The sequence below is a fragment of the Maylandia zebra genome, linkage group LG13, assembly GCF_041146795.1.
Source record: "Maylandia zebra isolate NMK-2024a linkage group LG13, Mzebra_GT3a, whole genome shotgun sequence".
In the NCBI taxonomy this organism is placed as follows: domain Eukaryota; kingdom Metazoa; phylum Chordata; class Actinopteri; order Cichliformes; family Cichlidae; genus Maylandia; species Maylandia zebra.
The window spans coordinates 34,618,412-34,637,865 of NC_135179.1; the positions used below are offsets into that span (position 1 = coordinate 34,618,412).

General features: G+C 45.2%; 1 protein-coding gene across 9 annotated transcripts; it reads left to right on the plus strand.

Annotated features, from left to right (window-relative positions):
• Positions 1-62: 62 nt before the first annotated feature.
• nvl (nuclear VCP like) lies at positions 63-18,984 on the plus strand. 9 transcript variants are annotated; one of them, XM_012924954.3, is made up of 24 exons: positions 63-190; positions 1,168-1,240; positions 1,541-1,611; positions 2,716-2,768; positions 3,044-3,134; positions 3,219-3,273; positions 4,425-4,622; positions 8,211-8,346; positions 8,770-8,840; positions 9,001-9,135; positions 9,302-9,403; positions 9,734-9,851; positions 10,001-10,145; positions 10,816-11,104; positions 11,633-11,854; positions 12,020-12,124; positions 12,455-12,517; positions 12,767-12,886; positions 15,640-15,739; positions 16,337-16,443; positions 16,669-16,745; positions 16,888-16,979; positions 17,527-17,624; positions 18,841-18,984. In XM_012924954.3, the coding sequence occupies exons 2-24, from the start codon at positions 1,184-1,186 to the stop codon at positions 18,880-18,882; spliced, it is 2,547 nt and encodes an 848-aa protein (XP_012780408.1). In that variant the 5' UTR covers positions 63-190; positions 1,168-1,183; the 3' UTR covers positions 18,883-18,984. The 9 variants fall into 9 exon arrangements, with proteins under 9 accessions (XP_012780408.1, XP_014266855.1, XP_014266856.1 ...); XM_014411369.4 differs by lacking the exon at positions 63-190 and adding an exon at positions 360-521 and having other exon boundaries at positions 11,636-11,854; XM_014411370.4 differs by lacking the exon at positions 63-190 and adding an exon at positions 361-521 and having other exon boundaries at positions 4,425-4,628; positions 8,235-8,346.
• The last annotated feature ends 470 nt before the right edge of the window (positions 18,985-19,454 follow it).

A 19,454-nucleotide genomic window follows, 5' to 3' on the forward strand; every position in this document is an offset into this window, starting at 1 on the left:
AGCACGACGAGGAAGTGAAAGCGACAGCGGCTCCTCCTCACGCCGTGTGCGGCACAGAGCGGCAGACTGGGAGCCACCGTGCCCGCCGACTACTGTCTCACACTACAGCTTCCCCGGGGCCAGGAACCACGCGGTTTGGACTGCTGCTTCTCACTGATACAAGGACGTGTTCGGTGTCGGGAGTGCTGAAGTAACGGTCAACTCATTTTCTTTATGACAAATTCATATTTCGAGCTTTTCAAACTACATCGCAAAACGTACCGGTGTGTTCTGATGTTTCCCAAATCTCAAGAAAGGCTGTTTTATTTTGAAAATAATCACCCGGATGTGATCATTTTCGTTTCCGGGATAACTGTGTGTCGCACTCGTGTTGGTGGTAAGGCTGTTTCCCCGTGCCTGTAAAAGCCACGCGTGAGAAACCGCGTGGTGACGGGGTTGTGTTTTAATGCCGTCCAGCTGATACAAGCCGGACATCCACGCTTTAAAGCCCGCGAACAGGAGCGCCCTCCACTACTTTGATCGTGAGTCACGTTTTTGCAGGAGCCGTTTAGACTTTTGTTTGGTCCGCTACGCTTGAGTCTGTGCCTCTTTCATACGTGGGTGCTTAAAAACACGCGAGTGGCCGTACAGCTGTGCCCACACTCACAGCTCTTGTTTTCTAGCCGTCCCTGCCTGATGAATGTCGCTGTCACAGAGTCGCTTCTGATCACCTGGATGTGCTGAAGAAATCATAGAGATGAGATGAACAGGAGTTCCTTCTGGGATGCTTGAAGATGGTGAAGGAAAGAAACAATAAGAGCCAGGCCACCGTCTGTCCCAGAGCTTTTGTTTGCTGCTGAGTGAAAAATCTGATTTCTGCTGCAAACTGTGTAGAAAATTGTCCAAATAAAGAAATTGGAGAAATGATGCTCCTAACAGAAAGCAATGAATAACACCGGTGTTATTAGTGGCGCAGTGAGGGGCTGAGCGGGCTTGGAAAAACAATAACATGAAGACTTTGAAGTTCGGTGCAAATGTGATGTATCATAGTTTAATACGAGGCTAGTAAAGGCGCCGTGGGGACATAGTGGTTGTAAGTTGTCACAGGAAGCTTTTCTGTTGTAAAAGGTGAGTGTAAAATGACGCTGTGGTTACCATGGTTACTAAAGCTGAGGGTGTGTCCTGCAGCAGGCGCGGAGAAGGCATGAAGGGCCACGGCGGCGGGTGGCAGGACGGTCGCCTCAGACAAAGAGTTGAGCAGGTACGTGTCTCTCCTCAGTCACCAGTGCGACCAAGACCAGTACAAAGTAATCAGATTACATGTTACTGAAACCAATGATGTCATCATTTGTGTTGCATGAGTTCTTTGAGCATCTGCTGTGTGTGTGTGTGTGTGTGAGAGAGACCCTGGCACTGCTTCACACTGTGTGGCCATCATCGAGCTGTCAAAACTATTGATGTTCCATAAATATAATGCCAGCGAGTGGATTTCATGATGTTTCCTGGTGATTTTCCTTGTGTCCACCACTTTGGTTACATGAATGTTGAACTGTGTTTTCAGTATCTGGGCTCCAGCAGCAGTGAATATGTGGATCTGTCAGCCATGGCCCTGGACCTTCAGAAACTGTACAGGCGAGTCATCTGTCCTGGCTCAAATAAGACACTCGAGCTCGTTCCACAAAGCTGAGATCTGCACGGCTGGTTCCAGTGAAGATATGTGGTGGTGTAAAAGCCCTGCATGTTGACTCTTCTTTGTCTGTGTTAAATCAGCTCTATTTTAATGCTTGAGTGGCTGACATGGTTTTAATGCATCACACTGCAGACCTGCATCTGTGAGGTTGGCTAATATCTGAAATTTATGAGCACATTTTCACAGACACTGATAACAGTGACACATACGGTCACTGGACTTGTCAGTTCGACAAATCTGGTCCTTAGTGGGTCTTAGAGTGGGGTCAGTGCTCATAAGGAGCTTGTTGGAGTTCCTTCAGCAGCAATAAGCTGAAGTAAAGGTGTTCTCCATCATTCTGTCATCATTGTGGATGAAGTTCTGTTCTCTGAGGTTTGCAGGCATGTGTTTGAAATGACCCTGTAACCTGTGTCAGACCGATGGGCAGCAGATCATTGCTGATGTCCTTCCACCTTGGCATTGTGTTAACACACACCTGAGTGCTGCTGTGTTCACACTGATCAGCTCATCAGCACCTGGCTGCTGCTGACCTCCCTCGTCCCTGTCAGAGTGTTACGCCGTGCTTTTTTCCTATTCGCTGCATCGGGCTTCATTTTTGTTAAAAAGAAATATGACATGTGGTTCTTTATTTCATTTTCAGACTTGGTAAAGACCAGATTGTTTTTTGTTTTTATCATGGCCTGAAAACCTTACTACTGAAAGGGGTTGTACCTCCTCTTTCACACCACTGAGCTCACTGAGGAGAGCAGAACAAGGTGTACAAAGACTCTGGAAACTCCGTCTTTGGGTTGAGAAAATCAGTGAAGAAACATCTGATCATTAGTCCATTGTTTATTGTCACAGAAAGCGTGAATCAGTTGTCTTTCCTGTGTCTGGTAGTCCGTTATATTAATTAGCTTCACCACTTTTTAATTACATTCCTTTTACATGCATGAGGTGAAGGACGGCTGGGATAGAATTGAAAATGCACATAAATCTGAGTCCGTGTCGGCCTTAGGTGCTTCCACCGCTTTGGTCCTGGTGACATGAAGTTATTGTGTCTTTAGGATGGACTATGGCAGAAGAAACAAGACGGCGTTCAGGATCCAGGTAGAGAAAGGTAAGAGAGCACGGTCTGTGTGGTTCTGCTGTTTGGACACATCTCGATTGATATTGAACAAGAAGGATGAATGATTCCACTGTAGCAGCAGGCTGGTTAAGGATGATCATGTTGAACCTTTTTAATGAAAAACAGGCAGGATCATTCAGGTTTTCCATCACAGGAAGTCTTGTCGTGCAGCGATATGACAAAAGCCCAGATGACCTCTGCAGCTTGTGTGTGTCTGTTACAGCCTAATGATTGTGCACTCAGTTTGACATGTATGGCTTTTCTAGTGTATGAAGCAGTCATTAAGGATTCTGGGCTGAACGAGCTGGAGAGCAAACACCTGGCTAAGAGAGCCAAGCACAGCCACCGTGACACTGGGTGAGGCCCTCTGCTTGTTGTGTCCTCTGCTGTTCTTCTGCTCTTTAAATGTGTAATTGATGTGCTCTAAATCTGTGTTTACAGTGACGAGAGTGGTAGCAGCAGCTCAGAGGAGGCTTCTGACAGTAATGAGAACATTGTAAGCACTAATTAGTGATGCGTGCGTGTGTGTGTGTATGCTCAGTCATCCAGGTAAGGAAATCCCAAAAAGTTGATTCTTTTCTCTGAACAGAATTTTAACCGACTTTAGCAAGGACTGCCTAAAGCTAGCACATGTGCACGAGCAAACAGCACGACTGATGGCTGCACCTGAGATTCAGATGCAGACAAAGCAGGATTACTCCTAAAAGTCTGCAAATGCAATCTTCATTTAAGGCTTCCCAGCAACAAAAATGCCCCAGAACCAGCTGCTCAGTGAACGGGTGAGACAGATTTGACATGCTAAAATTAAAAGAGATCCGACAGAGATCTTCTCGATGAGAGTAGCAAAAAGTGGAGAAAAACATCCTCGCAAAAGCTGCGAAAACTTTGTTGTGACGCCGAGGCAAAGCAGAGCTGCTGCGGACAAAAGCTTCAACTTGTCCCAGCAATGCAAAGCGCCCAGCATCCAACATCTGCATGGAGGAAAGGAAGGCACTCGCATCCCTTAGTAATGACAACAACAGTATCATGCATCCTGTCAAGCGTAGGTGCACCAACCAGAAAGACTATCATGAGAAATACTTATGAGCCCCTGAAAGAAGACCCAGGAAGTGGATAGACTGAAGCAGTTAGAACAAGACGATGCTGTTGACCGCAAGCTGCACCAAGGCTGAATGGTTTACCAAAGACACATTAACAGGGTGCACCTTTAAGACCGACTGTAACTCTGTCACCTATAACATCTCAAAGTTTCTGGCTTCGATCCTCAACCTGCTGCAGCTCTGAACACCACATCCAGAACACCCTGGATTTTATTGAGATGTCATTATGGAGGCAGAGGAAACAATAGTTCGATGGTCAGTGGTCATGATTTACATGTTAATGATGAAGAAGTTGAGCTCACAGCCCGTTGTTAGTCACCGTGCGAATGTTCAGCTGAGACTGAAGACGTCACCTGATGAGTGACGAAAACATCCAGATGAACAGAATCAACTTCTTGGGGCAGCGCGTGTGTGTGCGTGTGCGCGCGTGTGCGTGCGTGCGTGTGTGCGCGTGTGTGTGTGCGCGTGTGTGTGTGCGCGTGCGTGTGTGTGCGTGCGTGTGTGGTTTAGCACTAATTTGCTAATGACCTTTTTCTCCCTGTCACAGCCCACAAACCAAATGAACAGCTCTCTGTCGTCTCTGTACCGGAAAGGGAACGCTGCTACCAGCAGTCCTCGCAGCACAGCCACTGCTCCGCCTTCGGCTTCAGTGACCCTGGTCTCCAAAGGAGGCTGGTTTATTGATAGAGCTCCCGAGAAGAGCAGCACCATCATCGACCTTTGTGACGACCCGACCAAACAACCAGTAAATGTCTGTAACTAACATGTCTGCACAGATGAACCCTAGTAAGCGTCGTGTGATAATCATTAAGATGTGATGTGGTTGTGCTCTTTGGTGCTTGGAATTGCATCACAGTCAGTATTGCAAGTTGTTTGGCTTCAATAAGAAAAGTGCTGGTTGTGCCTGTCAGCTTTCTCTGCATGATTTCAGTCCCTCACATCACTGTGGAGGAGTTTTGAACCACTCCGCTTCAGTCCATGGCAAATGGACTGATTCTTATGTAGCGCTTTACTCTCCCGGAGTACTCAAAGCGCTCTATACAACACGCCACATTCAAGCACTTCTAAACACAAGTGCAACTAATAAACATTCACACACATTCACACTCCGATGGACGCATCGGAGAGCAATTTGGGGTTAATATTTTGCCCAAAGGTATTTGGCATGCAGACTGGGGAAGCCAGGAATCGAACCACCAACCTTCCAGTCAGTAGCTGATCTGCTCTGCCACAGCCACCCCCGGTCCATGGAGGTTTGCAGGCAGCAAACTATCATTTATGCACATTTCTCTTAAGGTCCCGCCACAGCATTTCAATCAGGCTGAGGTCCAGCTCCGACTGGGTTCATCCCCGGCTCCCCAGTCTGGAAGTGTTCTTGGTCCTCACTAGGGCTGCCACAAACGATCATTTTGATAGTCGACTAGTCACCGATTATTTTTGCGATTAGTCGACTAATCAGATCATCATCCATTGGACGTAAAACTACAGCTTATTGCACCAGCAGCATCTGCTCATATAACTATCATTAGCTTACAGCTTTAAGTGTTTAAGGTCTGTGCTAACTAAAAATAAAGACAAGATGATAGTTTATTAAATTTTAATGAAATTTGCAGATTGTTTCGGTGAAGTTTAATGAACTCCTTGCTATCTAAAATATAACAGGACACCGGAGTATATTCTGGAGCATCTCACACTTCTGATGATCAGCTGTCTGCTTGACGTTTATTCAGCTGTGTAAAAACTATAACTTTAATCTCAGACAAACTGATTTACTCAGGAACAAATAAAATACTAAAAAAAAAAGCCAAACAATAACATTTTAAGTTATCTAAGTGACTCATATATATTTAACCTGAGTAGCGAAAGACGGCGGTGGGTTTGAAAACGATTTGTGGGGAGTCCGGTGTTCTCACGGCGCTAGTGACCTAGCCCCCGGCTAGCTATCGAGCTAGTGGGTAACAGACGTCTCCGAAAACGTCGGAGCGCTTTTGAAAATATGCGGTGTCCTGATAAACTGAGCAGATATTTGAGGTTTACACAGCTACATTCTCGCCTGAAAATATGTTAAACGCTTATTTTGTGACCCAGAAAGAATAATAAGAGTAATATTAAAACTAACTAGCTGCCGCCATTGTTGGAAACTGCGCTGGGCCGCGCTATGAATTCTGGGACACAGCTGCTTCTTCTTCTTCGGGGTTTAACGGCAGCTGGCATCCTTGTACATGCAATGCTGCCATCTTCTGTTTCAGTCCGTTATTACACTCTTAAATCCTGCCACTTATTCCTGCGTCTTTTGTGATCTTACAAAGCTTCAAATGACGCGTCGACTATTAAATCAGTCGTCGACGATTTTGATAGTCGACGTAATCGTGACTAGTCGACAAATCGTGGCAGCCCTAGTCCTCACTGAATTCTCAGTTGCACCAGTGCATTCACTGAAATGGGAATGTTATATTGAAGTGCTTAAGTATAGAAAAGATATGTGAATGAGGATCATACTAGAAAGTGCTTTGAGTTCTCAAATGGAGTAAAAAAGTATTACTTGGATACCATTTATCAAGGTGTGGCAGCTCTGCCATTGTACTCTGTGCTGATATGCTGTGTTTGCCGCTCTTTGTTGTCCTCTGCCCAAAGGACGTTGGGCCTGATTTACTCACATTCACGTGGAATTGTTCTTACCCTGCGCAAAAAATGAGTTTGCATGCAAAATCACTGCTGCATGTATGAAAGGTGATTCTGGCCTATTTTGTTCTCACCATCACGTGTGAGTGAATCAGAATTGCACAAGGCCATTAGTTCTAAACAGTCTCATACAGTTCGCGGGCACTAGCTCCAATTTTCCTCTTGAAGGAAACGCGTTTACCTCCAAGTGAAGCGGAGAAAGCAGTGGCCAAGGCAAGAAACGAGGAAAAAATTAATAATAGTGTCTGAGGTCCAAGGACGAAGCAACAGGTCTCCACAGGAGTGAAGACCGTTTGGATATGGAAATGGATAAATACATACATGATATCATAGTGACACTGAGACGGTCACTGTGGCTCAAAAGTGAAGTGTGCAATCAAAGGTGGTGAGAAAATGGGTCACGGACAAGAAGCTGTTGAACGGCACTGCTTCTTTTATAGTGCTTTTATCTCTACCTGAGCACTTTAGACAACATGCCTCCTTCACCTTTTTCTTTCTGTATGGAAGTACATTCATACTCCATCAGAGAGCAATTTGGCACTGGTGTGGAACTTACAGACTGGGAGCAGCCAGAATCACTAACCTTCCTTCGGTTGTTTACATATTTGTCCCACTTGAAGGTTTCAATCACCAAATAAATGTTAATATCAAAGATAACCTGAGTTACACATTTGAAATGTTTGTTTCATCCATTGAGGGAAAGACGTTATCCAGACCTACCTGGCCATGTGTGGGAAAGTAATTGCCCCTAAAACTAACCCTTGGCTGCAAGAACTGCCATCAAGCACTGGCAGTGAGTCTTTCACATCTCTGTGGTGAAGCTTTGCCCCACTTTGACCCAAGTTCAGCCACACTGGAGCACTGTCCATGCCAAAGCATCTCAATCAGATTTAGGCCCGACTTTGTTCGTTGCTTCTTTGAGCCAGTCAGAGGTGCACTTGATGCCGTGTGTTGGGTTATTTTCCTGCTGCGTAACCCAAGTGCTCTTGTCGGGTCATAAACTGATGGCCTGACATTCTCCTTCAAGATTTTCTGGTAGAGAGACAAATCTATGGACTATCCAGGCTTGAAGCAGCACCACTGTGTCTGACTGCTGGTATGAAATGCTGTGTTAGTTTGCTCTCATATGTAACGTGACTCAAGCTTCCAGTCTTTGTGTTGTTTTGGTCAGCAATGGTTTTCACCTTCAGCTCTCCACAGTTTTCTTCCCCTTGTTTCCTGGTTTTCTGGAGTCCCAGCCTTAGAAACGGCTCGGTATCCATCCTTTCCAGACACGGCAGTGTTTTGTCTTCCAGCAGGTTCTTTAGATCATAATGACGTGTTCCTTTTTTTAGCTCTTTTAGTTTACTTCATTTTCTCAAATAAAGGACTTGATAAGAAATCACCTAACATGTAGCTGATTTCTTGAGCATGTCTGACAGTAAGCCTGCGTGTGGCGAAGCTGAACTGTGGTTGGACGCAGCGTTTCATGAGGGGGGCAATTACTTCCTCACACAGGCCACGGTAGACTTGGCTAGCTTTTCCCCATTAATAGATGAAGTCCACAGTTGTGTCATATTAACATTTGATGACATGAAACATGTAACTGTGACACATATGCAAAAAGAGACGGTATTGTGATCAGTATTTATGTCCTGTGTTCACGTTACATGGCCTCCTCGCCTGTCACAAACAGACTGACGTGTCCATTCTGGAGGGGGACAGGTCTCACAAGAAGTCCAAAAAAAGGAGAAAGACTGCTGAAAGAAGTCCTGAAACCACAGAGACACACACGCTCAACAAGAAAGGTACCGCTTTGTGTAGTTTGTCAGTGCGATCATACAGCTACTGCAGTGCTTCCTGTGCATTAGATGGAGCGATTGTAAAGAGAGGCATCCACAGGCGGGAATAATTTGCTGTGCTGTTCAGAGATGCATTATGGGTAATCGCCGTGCCTCACTGAGCATGCACCTCGTGCAGTGGGTGGGAGCTAAGGTACGTCTCAGACGATATCTGGCTCCACTTTAAAAGGGTTCAGCTCCACCCCCCACAACATTTTCAGCCTTGCAGAAAAACTTGCATGCAAACATTTTTGACCCCTTATTTCTAATTCTATAAATAAGGTATGTGTTTCACTTCAGTTCCAATACGTCTGTTAGTATAAGACTTCACTGCAGTGGTTGTCAGCGTCTGTTTCTTTGCAGTCATTTTCTCTATGAATGATTCTTTAGCAAAGTCGCCCGAGCTGCACTACCCCACTTTGAAGTTTGAAGATGTTGGAGGAAATGAAGAGACGTTAGTGGTTAGTACCGTCGTCCTTGCTGCCTTGTCTGTAGCTACATTAGCTTCTTTGATTAAAGTGCATTGCTGTAACACAGCACGGCGTAAATGAAGAATGTGTTGACTGCACATGAAATTGTCCAGCTGGTGTTCACTCATTTCTATAAAAAACATTGCTGCAGGAAGTGTGTAAGCTGCTCATACACATGCGACACCCAGAGGTGTACCAGCAGCTGGGAATGGTTCCTCCGAAGGGCTTTCTGCTGCATGGACCACCTGGTTGTGGAAAGACCCTGCTGGCCCAGGCTGTGGCTGGGGTGAGTGCTGGACAATTCATATATAGAGATGCACCTCGGCATCCTTTCAGCCTGGTTTCATCACGTTTTGGCAACAAAGTGCTGCTACTTCTCTAACAGGGTCTGAGTATGGGTGACGTCCATGAAGGTGTTGTGCACTTAAATAAGCTGTGATTGTGTGTTTCAGGAGATGCACCTGCCCATGTTGAAGGTTTCTGCTCCAGAGCTGGTGTCCGGAGTGTCCGGGGAGTCTGAACAGAAGCTCAGGGAGCTGTTTGACCTCGCTGTGGTTAATACTGCTTTTTTTCCACTTTTACTTCCAATCGTTCCAGAAGTGTCCGGCTCGCTCCTGAGCCCGCACCTTATTTTAGCAGCGTGCTGGTGATTGACAGGCAGTCGAACGCAGCTGATCCTCAAAGCCGCAGCAACGCTCTAAGTTTAGATGGTTTGATGGAGCTGCAGGCTCACGGGTGCAGACGTGTTATGGTGTCAGAGAAAGTCCTCTTTGAATGTGGTTAAAAACTTGTATAGAGATCAAGGCGGTGCATGAATAAGCATGAGACCTGTGGCGTGACTGTAACAATGTAAAGCGAATGTAGTTTCTCTTCCTCCCTTGCAGAGTTCAGCTCCGTGTATCCTCTTCATAGATGAGATAGATGCCATCACCCCTAAAAGAGAGGTGGCCTCTAAAGATATGGAGAGGAGGATTGTAGCCCAGCTGCTAACCTGCATGGATGGTATGACATGCAATTCTCTTGTGGAAATACAAGCAGACTCACAAACATAAGCACTTATCAGGCTCGTCGCACCGGAACGCTCGTGTTCATTAACACCACACCTCGGCTTTCGCCAGCGGCGTCACGTTTTTTTGCACTCTGCCTGACAGATCTGAATAGTCTGGCAGTTCCGGCTCAGCTCCTGGTCGTCGGTGCCACCAACAGACCAGACTCCCTGGACCCCGCCCTCCGCAGAGCCGGCCGCTTCGACAGAGAGATCTGCATGGGTATCCCAGATGAAGCGGCACGTCTCAGGTCAGCTACACACAACTAGACGGACAAATTGGTGTTTCAGTTGTGCTTCGTGTCAACATTTCACGTTTACCTTTTGTACTTTCTTGACTGGTAGCCAAAGGCCATCAGGGCGGGAATGGGTGAGAAATTAAAGGAACAGCACCTTCCCTACTCGAGGTTCTCTCTGTTATTGGGAAACACTTGGGTCACTTTGGGTTCCAAGTAAAAGAAAATAGAGGTGACAGAGGCAGTGTCAGGGATCTAACAGTGACGTGAGCACATCACAGGCAGCCTGATCGATATTAGCTAACAACAGAGCAGGAATGTGAAGCAAGGTTTCCTTAATACGCTGCGTATGCTGACCTGTATCGTCCTGAAAAAACAGGGAAGCATACGTGCGACCTCTGTGGAAAGCAGAGCAGAACTGAATCACACCACGAACTCCAGTTCTGTGGCAGAAAGATGAGGTGATACTGAAGGAAGGGGTCGTGATTTGAATAACATGTCCATCACAGATGGCGATGAGATGCTCAGAGGATGCTGAGACCTAAAGCAAAGTGTTGGGCAGGTGGACGATCAGCACCGTGCCCGTTTGTGGAGCAGGGATTGTTGACACTTTTGGGTATTTACCACAGCAGTCTCTCGCTCGGCTCACGAGTACACAGTTTGAACGTGTTTGTTACTCTCCCAGGATCTTGAGGACGTTATGTCGAAAGCTGAAGCTGCCAGAGGACTTTGATTACCAGCAGCTGGCCCGACTCACCCCAGGCTACGTGGGTGCTGACCTCATGGCTTTGTGCCGCGAAGCTGCCATGAGTGCTGTAAACAGGGTGCTGCTGGAAACGAGGGGGCCTCCGCACAGCCAAAGCCAGACATCTGCTAAAGAACCGTTAGCTTTGACAGACGTCACGTCAGAACAACAACAAGCGACCGACGCCAACCCCGTGCCTCAGGAGGAGCCGGGACAGAATCATCAGCAGGTACGAGGAGCTCCGGGACGGTCTCAAACGTTACTCAGCACGATGATCGTTCTTAAATAATGAGGACTACAGACTTGCTGCTTATTTGTTTTTCTTATGAGCTCTTGTCAGTGTTAGTATATGAGATCAGAGTGAGAGATGCCTGCAGGTGCTGTTAAAGCTGTCGTTACTGCTCATGTTTGGATGACTCGGGCTAACAGAACTGCTGTTCTCAGAGCACGAACACAGATCTTTGCATGTTTTACAGAAATACTCACTTAAGAAGTTTGAACTTGACATAGATTAGAGCCAAACTGAGGCGAGCGGCGCACACAGATCTGTATGGCTCATATCACACAGCAGACACACCTTCAGTGTGGCAGGCTGTTAAATATGTTGGTGCTGCTTCAACCACAGCACGTGTACGCGTCGCTGCCCTGTTTTTGTGGAGATGCCACACTCACTCTGTTGTGCTGCATTTGAATGCAAAACGACTCGACGGGATTTCCTGCCTCTGCGTTGCCCTGACGTGTTATGTGCTGCGTCCAGCAGGGGGAGCTGTGGAGCGTGCTGTGCCTGCTGAAGAGCACAGAGACCCTATCAGAGGAGAAGCTGGCTGGCTTGTCCATTCTCATGTCAGATTTCCAGCTCTCTCTGGCTAGTGTGCAGCCCTCAGCTAAGAGGGAAGGATTTGCCACAGTGCCTGATGTCACCTGGGAAGATGTGGGAGCGCTGCAGGATGTCCGAGAGGAGCTCACCATGGCTATACTGGTAAACACATGGATTTCAGAATAAGCCATGACCCTTTTATTTTATTGTCTTTTATTATACTACTGTCCTCTGTTCTCTCACACGTTACCTGTGTTTGAGCTGGTTCAGCCTCACTCGTCTCTGATCAGTGTTAGCACAGATAACACAGCCGTGTGTGCCCTGCAGGCTCCAGTGCGTTCTCCAGAGCAGTTCAGAGCTCTGGGGCTGAGCGCTCCGTCTGGGGTGCTGCTGGCTGGACCTCCAGGATGTGGAAAAACCCTGCTGGCCAAGGTTGTCCCGCCCACCGACACATACACGAGCATCATCTGTTTTCATAGCACAGCATAGTTATGAAAATCTGAGTGATGAATTTTAAACATGTTCAAACCAAATCGATTATCATTTATTTATTTTATATGTAACTTTAATATGAAGTAAATCAGGACATTCGGTCTCTTTCTGAGGATGAAGTAGGGTCACTGTCAGTATCAGTCACACGTCTCTGTGGAGACTGGACAAACACACTTAACTTAGCATAAGGCCTATGGCTAACTTGGCTCTGTCATGCTGCTCATTTTCTCAGCGTGCCTCACTGAATGCTTCTATTCTCTTTCCTGGCAGGCCGTAGCCAACGAGTCAGGCCTCAACTTCATCTCTGTCAAAGGACCAGAGCTGCTCAACATGGTAAGTCACTGAGCTGGAGAGCATGCTGCTGTGCTGGCCTCAGCCTGTGCATTGCTGCATTGTTTTGGAGAGTCGTAGCAGAGCCAAGAAACATGCCTCTGAGGGTTTGTCCCGAACCACCAGCCACACATGCCTGCATATTATCTGCATATCTGGATTCTCATTTCTGTTGATTTCTTTATAAGTGTGCTGAATAAAAGTCGACCGTCTGTGTCGACCTCAGAGCTGACTTGTGCTCTGTGTTTGCAGTATGTGGGAGAGAGCGAGCGGGCTGTCAGACAGGTCTTCCAAAGAGGACGCAACTCTGCTCCTTGTGTGATCTTCTTTGACGAGATCGACGCACTGTGTCCACGTCGCTCAGGCCACGAGGTAAGATCATAATGTTAGCATGTCAGGAAAGTGTGATTTCATTTAAACTGTATGTTCCCATTAGACACACAAAGCCCTGTGGAACTCCATGACTTGTGGTTAAGAAGACTCCCCATTTACATATCTGTCAGATGTTATTCAAACCAATGCAGGCCATTTCCTTTCACAGCCAGTGTGTCTCTCTGTAGTAACATACCGTGGTTGACAGTATCAAACGCTGCACCAAGCAGGACAAGCACTTCGTTTTTAATACCTCTGTGGGCTCATCTTCCCTTTTATGTATTTATCTATGAATTTCTGTTATTATTCACATGTGCATGTTGTTGAAATCTCCCAATTCTTTGAATCTTTGGGCTGAAGGAAGGACAGTACTCGGTGTATTTATGCTCAATCAACAATACTTTATTTCCATACAATTCAACACTTAAGAGCATAAGGACCATCATGATGGGGAGACATGCCTGAAGAGGGTCACCGCAAGTCTCAAACTGGTGACGGGCTACTAAGCTTCTTATAGCCGCTAGTGGCCCCCACCTAGTCGTAAAAGCCCAAACATTCACATTCTTTCTCTCATACGGCGCCTAAGTTATGACCTCGGCTCCCTGTCTTTCTGCTCTCTGTAAGGTGGGGGTCTGGAATGTGGTCCATCTCCCCTGTCTTATACACAGAGTCTCCTGCTTACAACCTTCTTTTTATGATTCAACAATAAAGCATGTCAAGAAAACAGTGTAACACATTCCCAGCAGATCAAGGATACAGAGTGATGCACACTTATCTAATGAACTAATAAGTGAATATTAGGGGTGCAACGATACACAAAATTCACGGTTCGGTTCGGTTCGATACTTTGGTGTCACGGTTCGATATTTTTTCGATACAAAAAAATGTTCATGCCTTTTTAATTTGTCATTTATTAAAATTATAAATATATATTTTAACTCAAAAGTACAGTTTTTAAATTTAACCCTAACCCTTGTGCGTGTTTTTTATTTTGACAGCGAATGCGCACCTGCGGACCACTTATGTGCAGCCCTGGTTATTTAGCTCATCATATTGCAGCCACAGAAATTCTTTTGTCCATGAAACCATAAAGCTGCACTTTCTTTTTGCCTCATAGTCTGATTTGTCATAACTTCTCCGTTTTGTGGTGAGCTTTTCTTTGGCTGTCACTTCTTCACCCTGACCTGTCTTATTTGGCTCAGCAGAACTGAAATGCTTTTACACGCTCACTCACATAAGCTCAGCGATTCTCTGCGCGATCAACCTCTCACATGTTTAAGCTGCGGGAGATTTCACTTGTCATGTTTGCATAGTAAGCTAACGATTAATAAGACGATGTCAGAGGAATTGGTGCACAAATTATCATCACTCACAGATCAGTGCTGTCGCTCTCTATACACAGTTCGCACGATTGCAAAGTGAAAGCAAAAAAACAAGCGCAAATTCAAACGCGATTTCAATATGTCACATATTGACAGTGGCTCACCGATGCCAATGACATAATTACCCAGCTACATTTCTGAAAGAATGCAAAAGCATTGACATATATTTTTCCTACAATAGCCCGACGGGCAGGGCAGAGATCGATTTTGGTAGCCCGACTGAAAAAATCGCTAGCTCCGGGACGTTGGGCTAGCGATATTGCAAGCCCTGTATCTGATTGAGGAATCACTCATCTTTGGAAAAGAGAGTTTATTACAGAGAAATGGCTCTTTCCAAAATAAAAGCTATACTATCCGCTTCTTCTGGGCTATATTCTCAGCAGCATAAGGAGAATCATGTGCTAACAGCTGTCTAAATGACTCGGCTAAAGTTAGTAGCATGCTTGTTGTTTTTGTCTTTGCACTAGGATGATGTCGGTGTAAATGTGCAGTCATATTCGTTGTGTTCCCACTAGTGCTTTCAGGTTAATCTCGTTGAAATGACCTTAACGCCACAACACGGCAAATCTCCGTTAACGAGCTACCGCCGATCGCCCCGTGCATGGGGCTAGACGGCCAACACGTTAACGAGCTAACTGCGCTAACACACTAGTTCCCACCCATGTAATTGAGCATTGCATGGCACATCCAACATACTGTTTTACTTTAGTCCATGACTCGCTTACCTTCAGGGTCATACGTCACATGAAAACCAAAATAATTCCAAACGCCAGATCTGAATGAGGGTGGGGGAGGTCCATGTTGCAAGGAGAGCTTAACTTCTGTCTCGCTAGCTTGCCCTGCGCTCTTCCTTCTGACTATGCTGTCTGTGTTGAGCGCTCAGTGAATCTGCGTTCGACTACTCCGCCTAGGCTGCACTGTCGAGCCTAGGCGGAGTAGTCGAACGCAGATTCACTGAGCGCTCAACACAGACAGCATCGTCAGAAGGAAAGTTGATAAAATAAATTACAAATGTTGTATTGTTCGATACATATGCGTACCGAACCGAAAGCACTGTATCGAACGGTTCAATATCGATACGAATATCGTTGCACCCCTAGTGAATATGTTCTGTTAACTCAAAAGTATAATGAGAACTAGACTACATACACAGCACACCATCTAAACTAAAGGATAATATATGACCTACAGCTGTTATCATAATTCAACTACTTTAACTACATATATAAGATAACATATAATAACAGAATAATCTCACAATGTGCAACATGCCAATGCCAGCACTGAGAGGCAGGAAGAGAAAGGGGGAGAAAATCTAAAAAAACAACCGCCCCCCCACAGCAGGCGTGAACTGTCTTTGTTTGTGTTCAGTCAGGAGCCAGTGTGCGGGTCGTCAACCAGCTGCTTACAGAGATGGACGGCTTGGAGAGTCGACGGCAGGTCTTCATCATGGCTGCCACTAACAGACCAGGTATGGAGACGTATTACCATAACAGCACGCCTCAAGGAGCTGCTTGGCCATGGAAACCCAGGCTGTGAAGCTCCTGGTTCACTGTTTGTGTGTTGATGTTTAAACTAAAGGAGCTCGGCAGAGCGCTGTGCACCGCCGTACGTGTCCACCACTTTGAGTTGCTTCTGTTTTTCAGTATGTTTAAGCAATGCTGTTGCTTCCACTAGATGTCAGCTGAATGTGGAATATCGAGGAGAGAGAAAATCTTACAGTATTACAGTGCCACCTTATTTCATTGAGAATAACCCATTCTTTCACAAAGGCTTGTAAAGGCAGCTGCATGACTGGACTCTACACAATGGGACTGAAAACTACTAAATCCAAAGAGTAACAGGTGTGGCCGAGGACTTTTGCTCATATAGAGTAACTGGAGACTGAAAATGGGTTTTGCTGAGGACATTTACTGATGACAAAGTTAAAGTGTTTGTAGAATTTGGGAAGTTAGATGCATGGAACAGGAAGCGGATTTAGGTTAAAAAGAATACTTTGAGCACATTCTTCTTTAAATGATTTGAAATGGCAGGTTTTTACTGTTACAATGTTCTGTTTTATCACCAGATATCATCGACCCTGCTGTACTGAGACCAGGCCGTCTGGATAAAACCTTGTATGTGGGTCTGCCACCACCAGCAGACCGCCATACCATCCTGCATACAATCACTAAAGTAGGAAATGGACCGTTTCTATTCAGATGAAATGAAAAAGTGTGCATTATATATTGTATACTATCAAATAGAGAACAAAGGGGAAACAAACACATTAAACAGTTATGTTGGTGCACTGATGACTGTATTTTAAAATCTAGCTGACACTGAAAATATCCTGCCACATACTGCTGATTAAGGACATTATAGAAAAGCTGTTGATCAACTTCACTGCTCCATGTTTAGGGGGGGACCAGACCTCAGCTGGAGCAGGATGTCAGCCTTGAAGAGATTGCACGAGATAAGCGCTGCGATGGCTTCAGGTAGGTTTGAGCCGTGGAGCAGCAGTGTGGCTGCAAAGCCTTCTGTTCTAGCTTGCAGTGTTCAAACTGCACTGACACATAAACAGCACTGAAAAGAGTGAAATCTGATCCACACTAAAGGTGTGTGTGTGTTTTGACGTAGTGGAGCTGACCTGACTGCATTGGTGAGGGAGGCGTCTCTTAATGCCCTGAGGACCTACCTGAAGTCCCAGCCTTCCTCGGCTGCATCTCCTGGTAACTGAACTCGTCCTCTGCATGCCTGCACAGTGTTTAGCTCCACAGCTGTAGTCCTCCTGTGGGTCTGCAGGTAGTCACCAAACACATTCCCATGGTTTCACTTTACTTTAGCACGTTACGGTCTAGTTAGTGCATGGACTCAGTTTAATTCAGTTCAGTTTTGTTAATATTACACCAAATCACAGCAACAGTCGCCTCAAAGCGCTTTAATATTGACCCTACAATAACATATACAAGAGAACACTGTATGCAGTATATCAAACTTTCATATTCCAACTCAAATAACAACAATAAGCTGGCCTACGAGGTGGAACCGAGACCTACCTGGGTTTTCACTGAAGATTATTTTTAGTGATTTATAAACGTAAAGAAGAAACAATCATAGCACCTGTATTCCCTCTTCTTTCTATTGATTTCTGTTTCCTCTTTAGTACAGCTAACGATTGTTGTGCTATCAAAAAGTAAAACACGATTCACAGTTGCACTGAAACTAGCTAATTACACTCATGCATGTCCATTCTGTTCGCCTCTACGCTCCACACAGGCCACACACATTCGTCTGGCTCTGCTGCTGACATCAGAGTGAGCAAGGACAACTTTGAGGATGCCTTCGGGAAGGTCCGACCGTCTGTGTCCACAAAGGTAATAAAGCATGGTCACATTTTGGGAATGTATTTTCAATCAGGATCTAGATGGATCCAAATTCTCAGACGTGTCCTGCAAGTACAGTGGTGAAAAAAGGTTAACATACCATGATATATGTTTTTTAAGTGATTAGGTCTTAGAGTCAATACATATCAACAACACCATGTGGCCTGTGATTTTTATTTATATGAAATTTGCCTGTATGTAGGTACGTACTGTGTAGTATCGTGATATTTTGTATCGATACAGGGACAGCAGAAATCGATATTTTGTTACAAAAAAAGTTTTTGTGCTCTGACTTCAGAGCATGTTGATCCTTTTCTGAGCAACAATCCTGACATTCCTTCACTGTCCAAATGTGTTTAACTTTAAGACATGTTTTATTTTAATTAAGTTTAAAACTTTTTTATTTAATGTAAAATTATATTTTGTTTTAATTTACTTTCAAATTCTTCAGGGGCTGCATAGTTTTCATAAATTGCATAGTTCAGAATAGCTGTAATTGTACCAGATGGTTGCATTCAGTTAAGTTGGACTAGACTGTAATACAAACCGTTCAGTTTGTCAACAATAAAACTGACTGAGATGAGAGAAAGACTGAGTGTGAGACTTTGATATTAGATAAAATGAATATTGATAAAGTTTACCTTTATGTACAGAATCTGAATATCGCAAAATATTTTAAAAAATTGCAATAATATCGTATCGTGCGTTAAGTATTGTGATAATATCGTATCGTGGGATGTATGGTGATTCCCACCTCTAATATATATATAGATAGATAGAAATAAAATGTGTGTGTAAAAAAAGCAGGTCAGGGAGAGGCAGCTGCCAGTCTTATCACACCTCATAGTTGACTGCCAGCGCTCCTCTCTCTCCCCATAACTCATGCTGCCAGAGTCCATTACTCTGGCAGCATTCCACATGCTGCTGATAAGAAGTGTTTGTCACAGCAGACTGAACTGGCCTCAGTCACAGTCCCGCAACCTACCTGAACCGGTCTGACTCGTCACGCTAAACACTGCATGCCAAAAAACTCTGCAGTACTAACCTACAAACCGAATGTCAATGTGATCATTACTCAGGTAACTGTTTAAAATAAGTGTGGACTGAGTGAGTGACAGAGAAACGGAGACGAGCTGTTCAACTTTTGTTTCTGTGTGAAAACCACAAACGTGCACTGACTGTGTGTGTGTGTGTGTTCCTTGTGTAGGACCAGAGGATATATGAGCAGCTGAGAGAGTCCCTCAGATGACTGCCAGACCAAGAAAACATCAGCCCCACTCACAAGTGATTGAATAATATTGTAGTGTATATACAGGTATAATACTTTTCTATTAAAGTTTGACAGACGCGACTTGCACGTGTTCTTTCAGCTGGAGCACACCGACTCTACGAGCCGCTGCTTTGTCTTTGAAAAACGAGCTGAGAGGCTTAAAAATGCAACAGCGTGGGTGCCGACTAAACGCAGCAGCACAGCTCTGATTACTACAAGGCAGAGGAGTACTTACTACTGCATCGCTATAAATTATATTGTAGAAAAAGGTGGGGGGGGGTTGCAAATGAATTTAACAGGGAAGCCTTTAAACATTCTGTATTCAACATAAAACTGTAAAACGTGTCAGGTTAATGCTGAACGTGCCAGCCCAGGACACCCACACTAAGGGGTTCCTCAACTCAAAAGGTTAATACATTCATTTTGAATTACACCGAGCACCAGATTCACATGGAAGACGATGTCAGAAGGTCGCTGCTGAGGAGGCTGGCTCGTCTGAGTGCTTTATCAAAGCATGCTGATGAAGGCTGCAAAGGAAGTGCAGCAAGAGG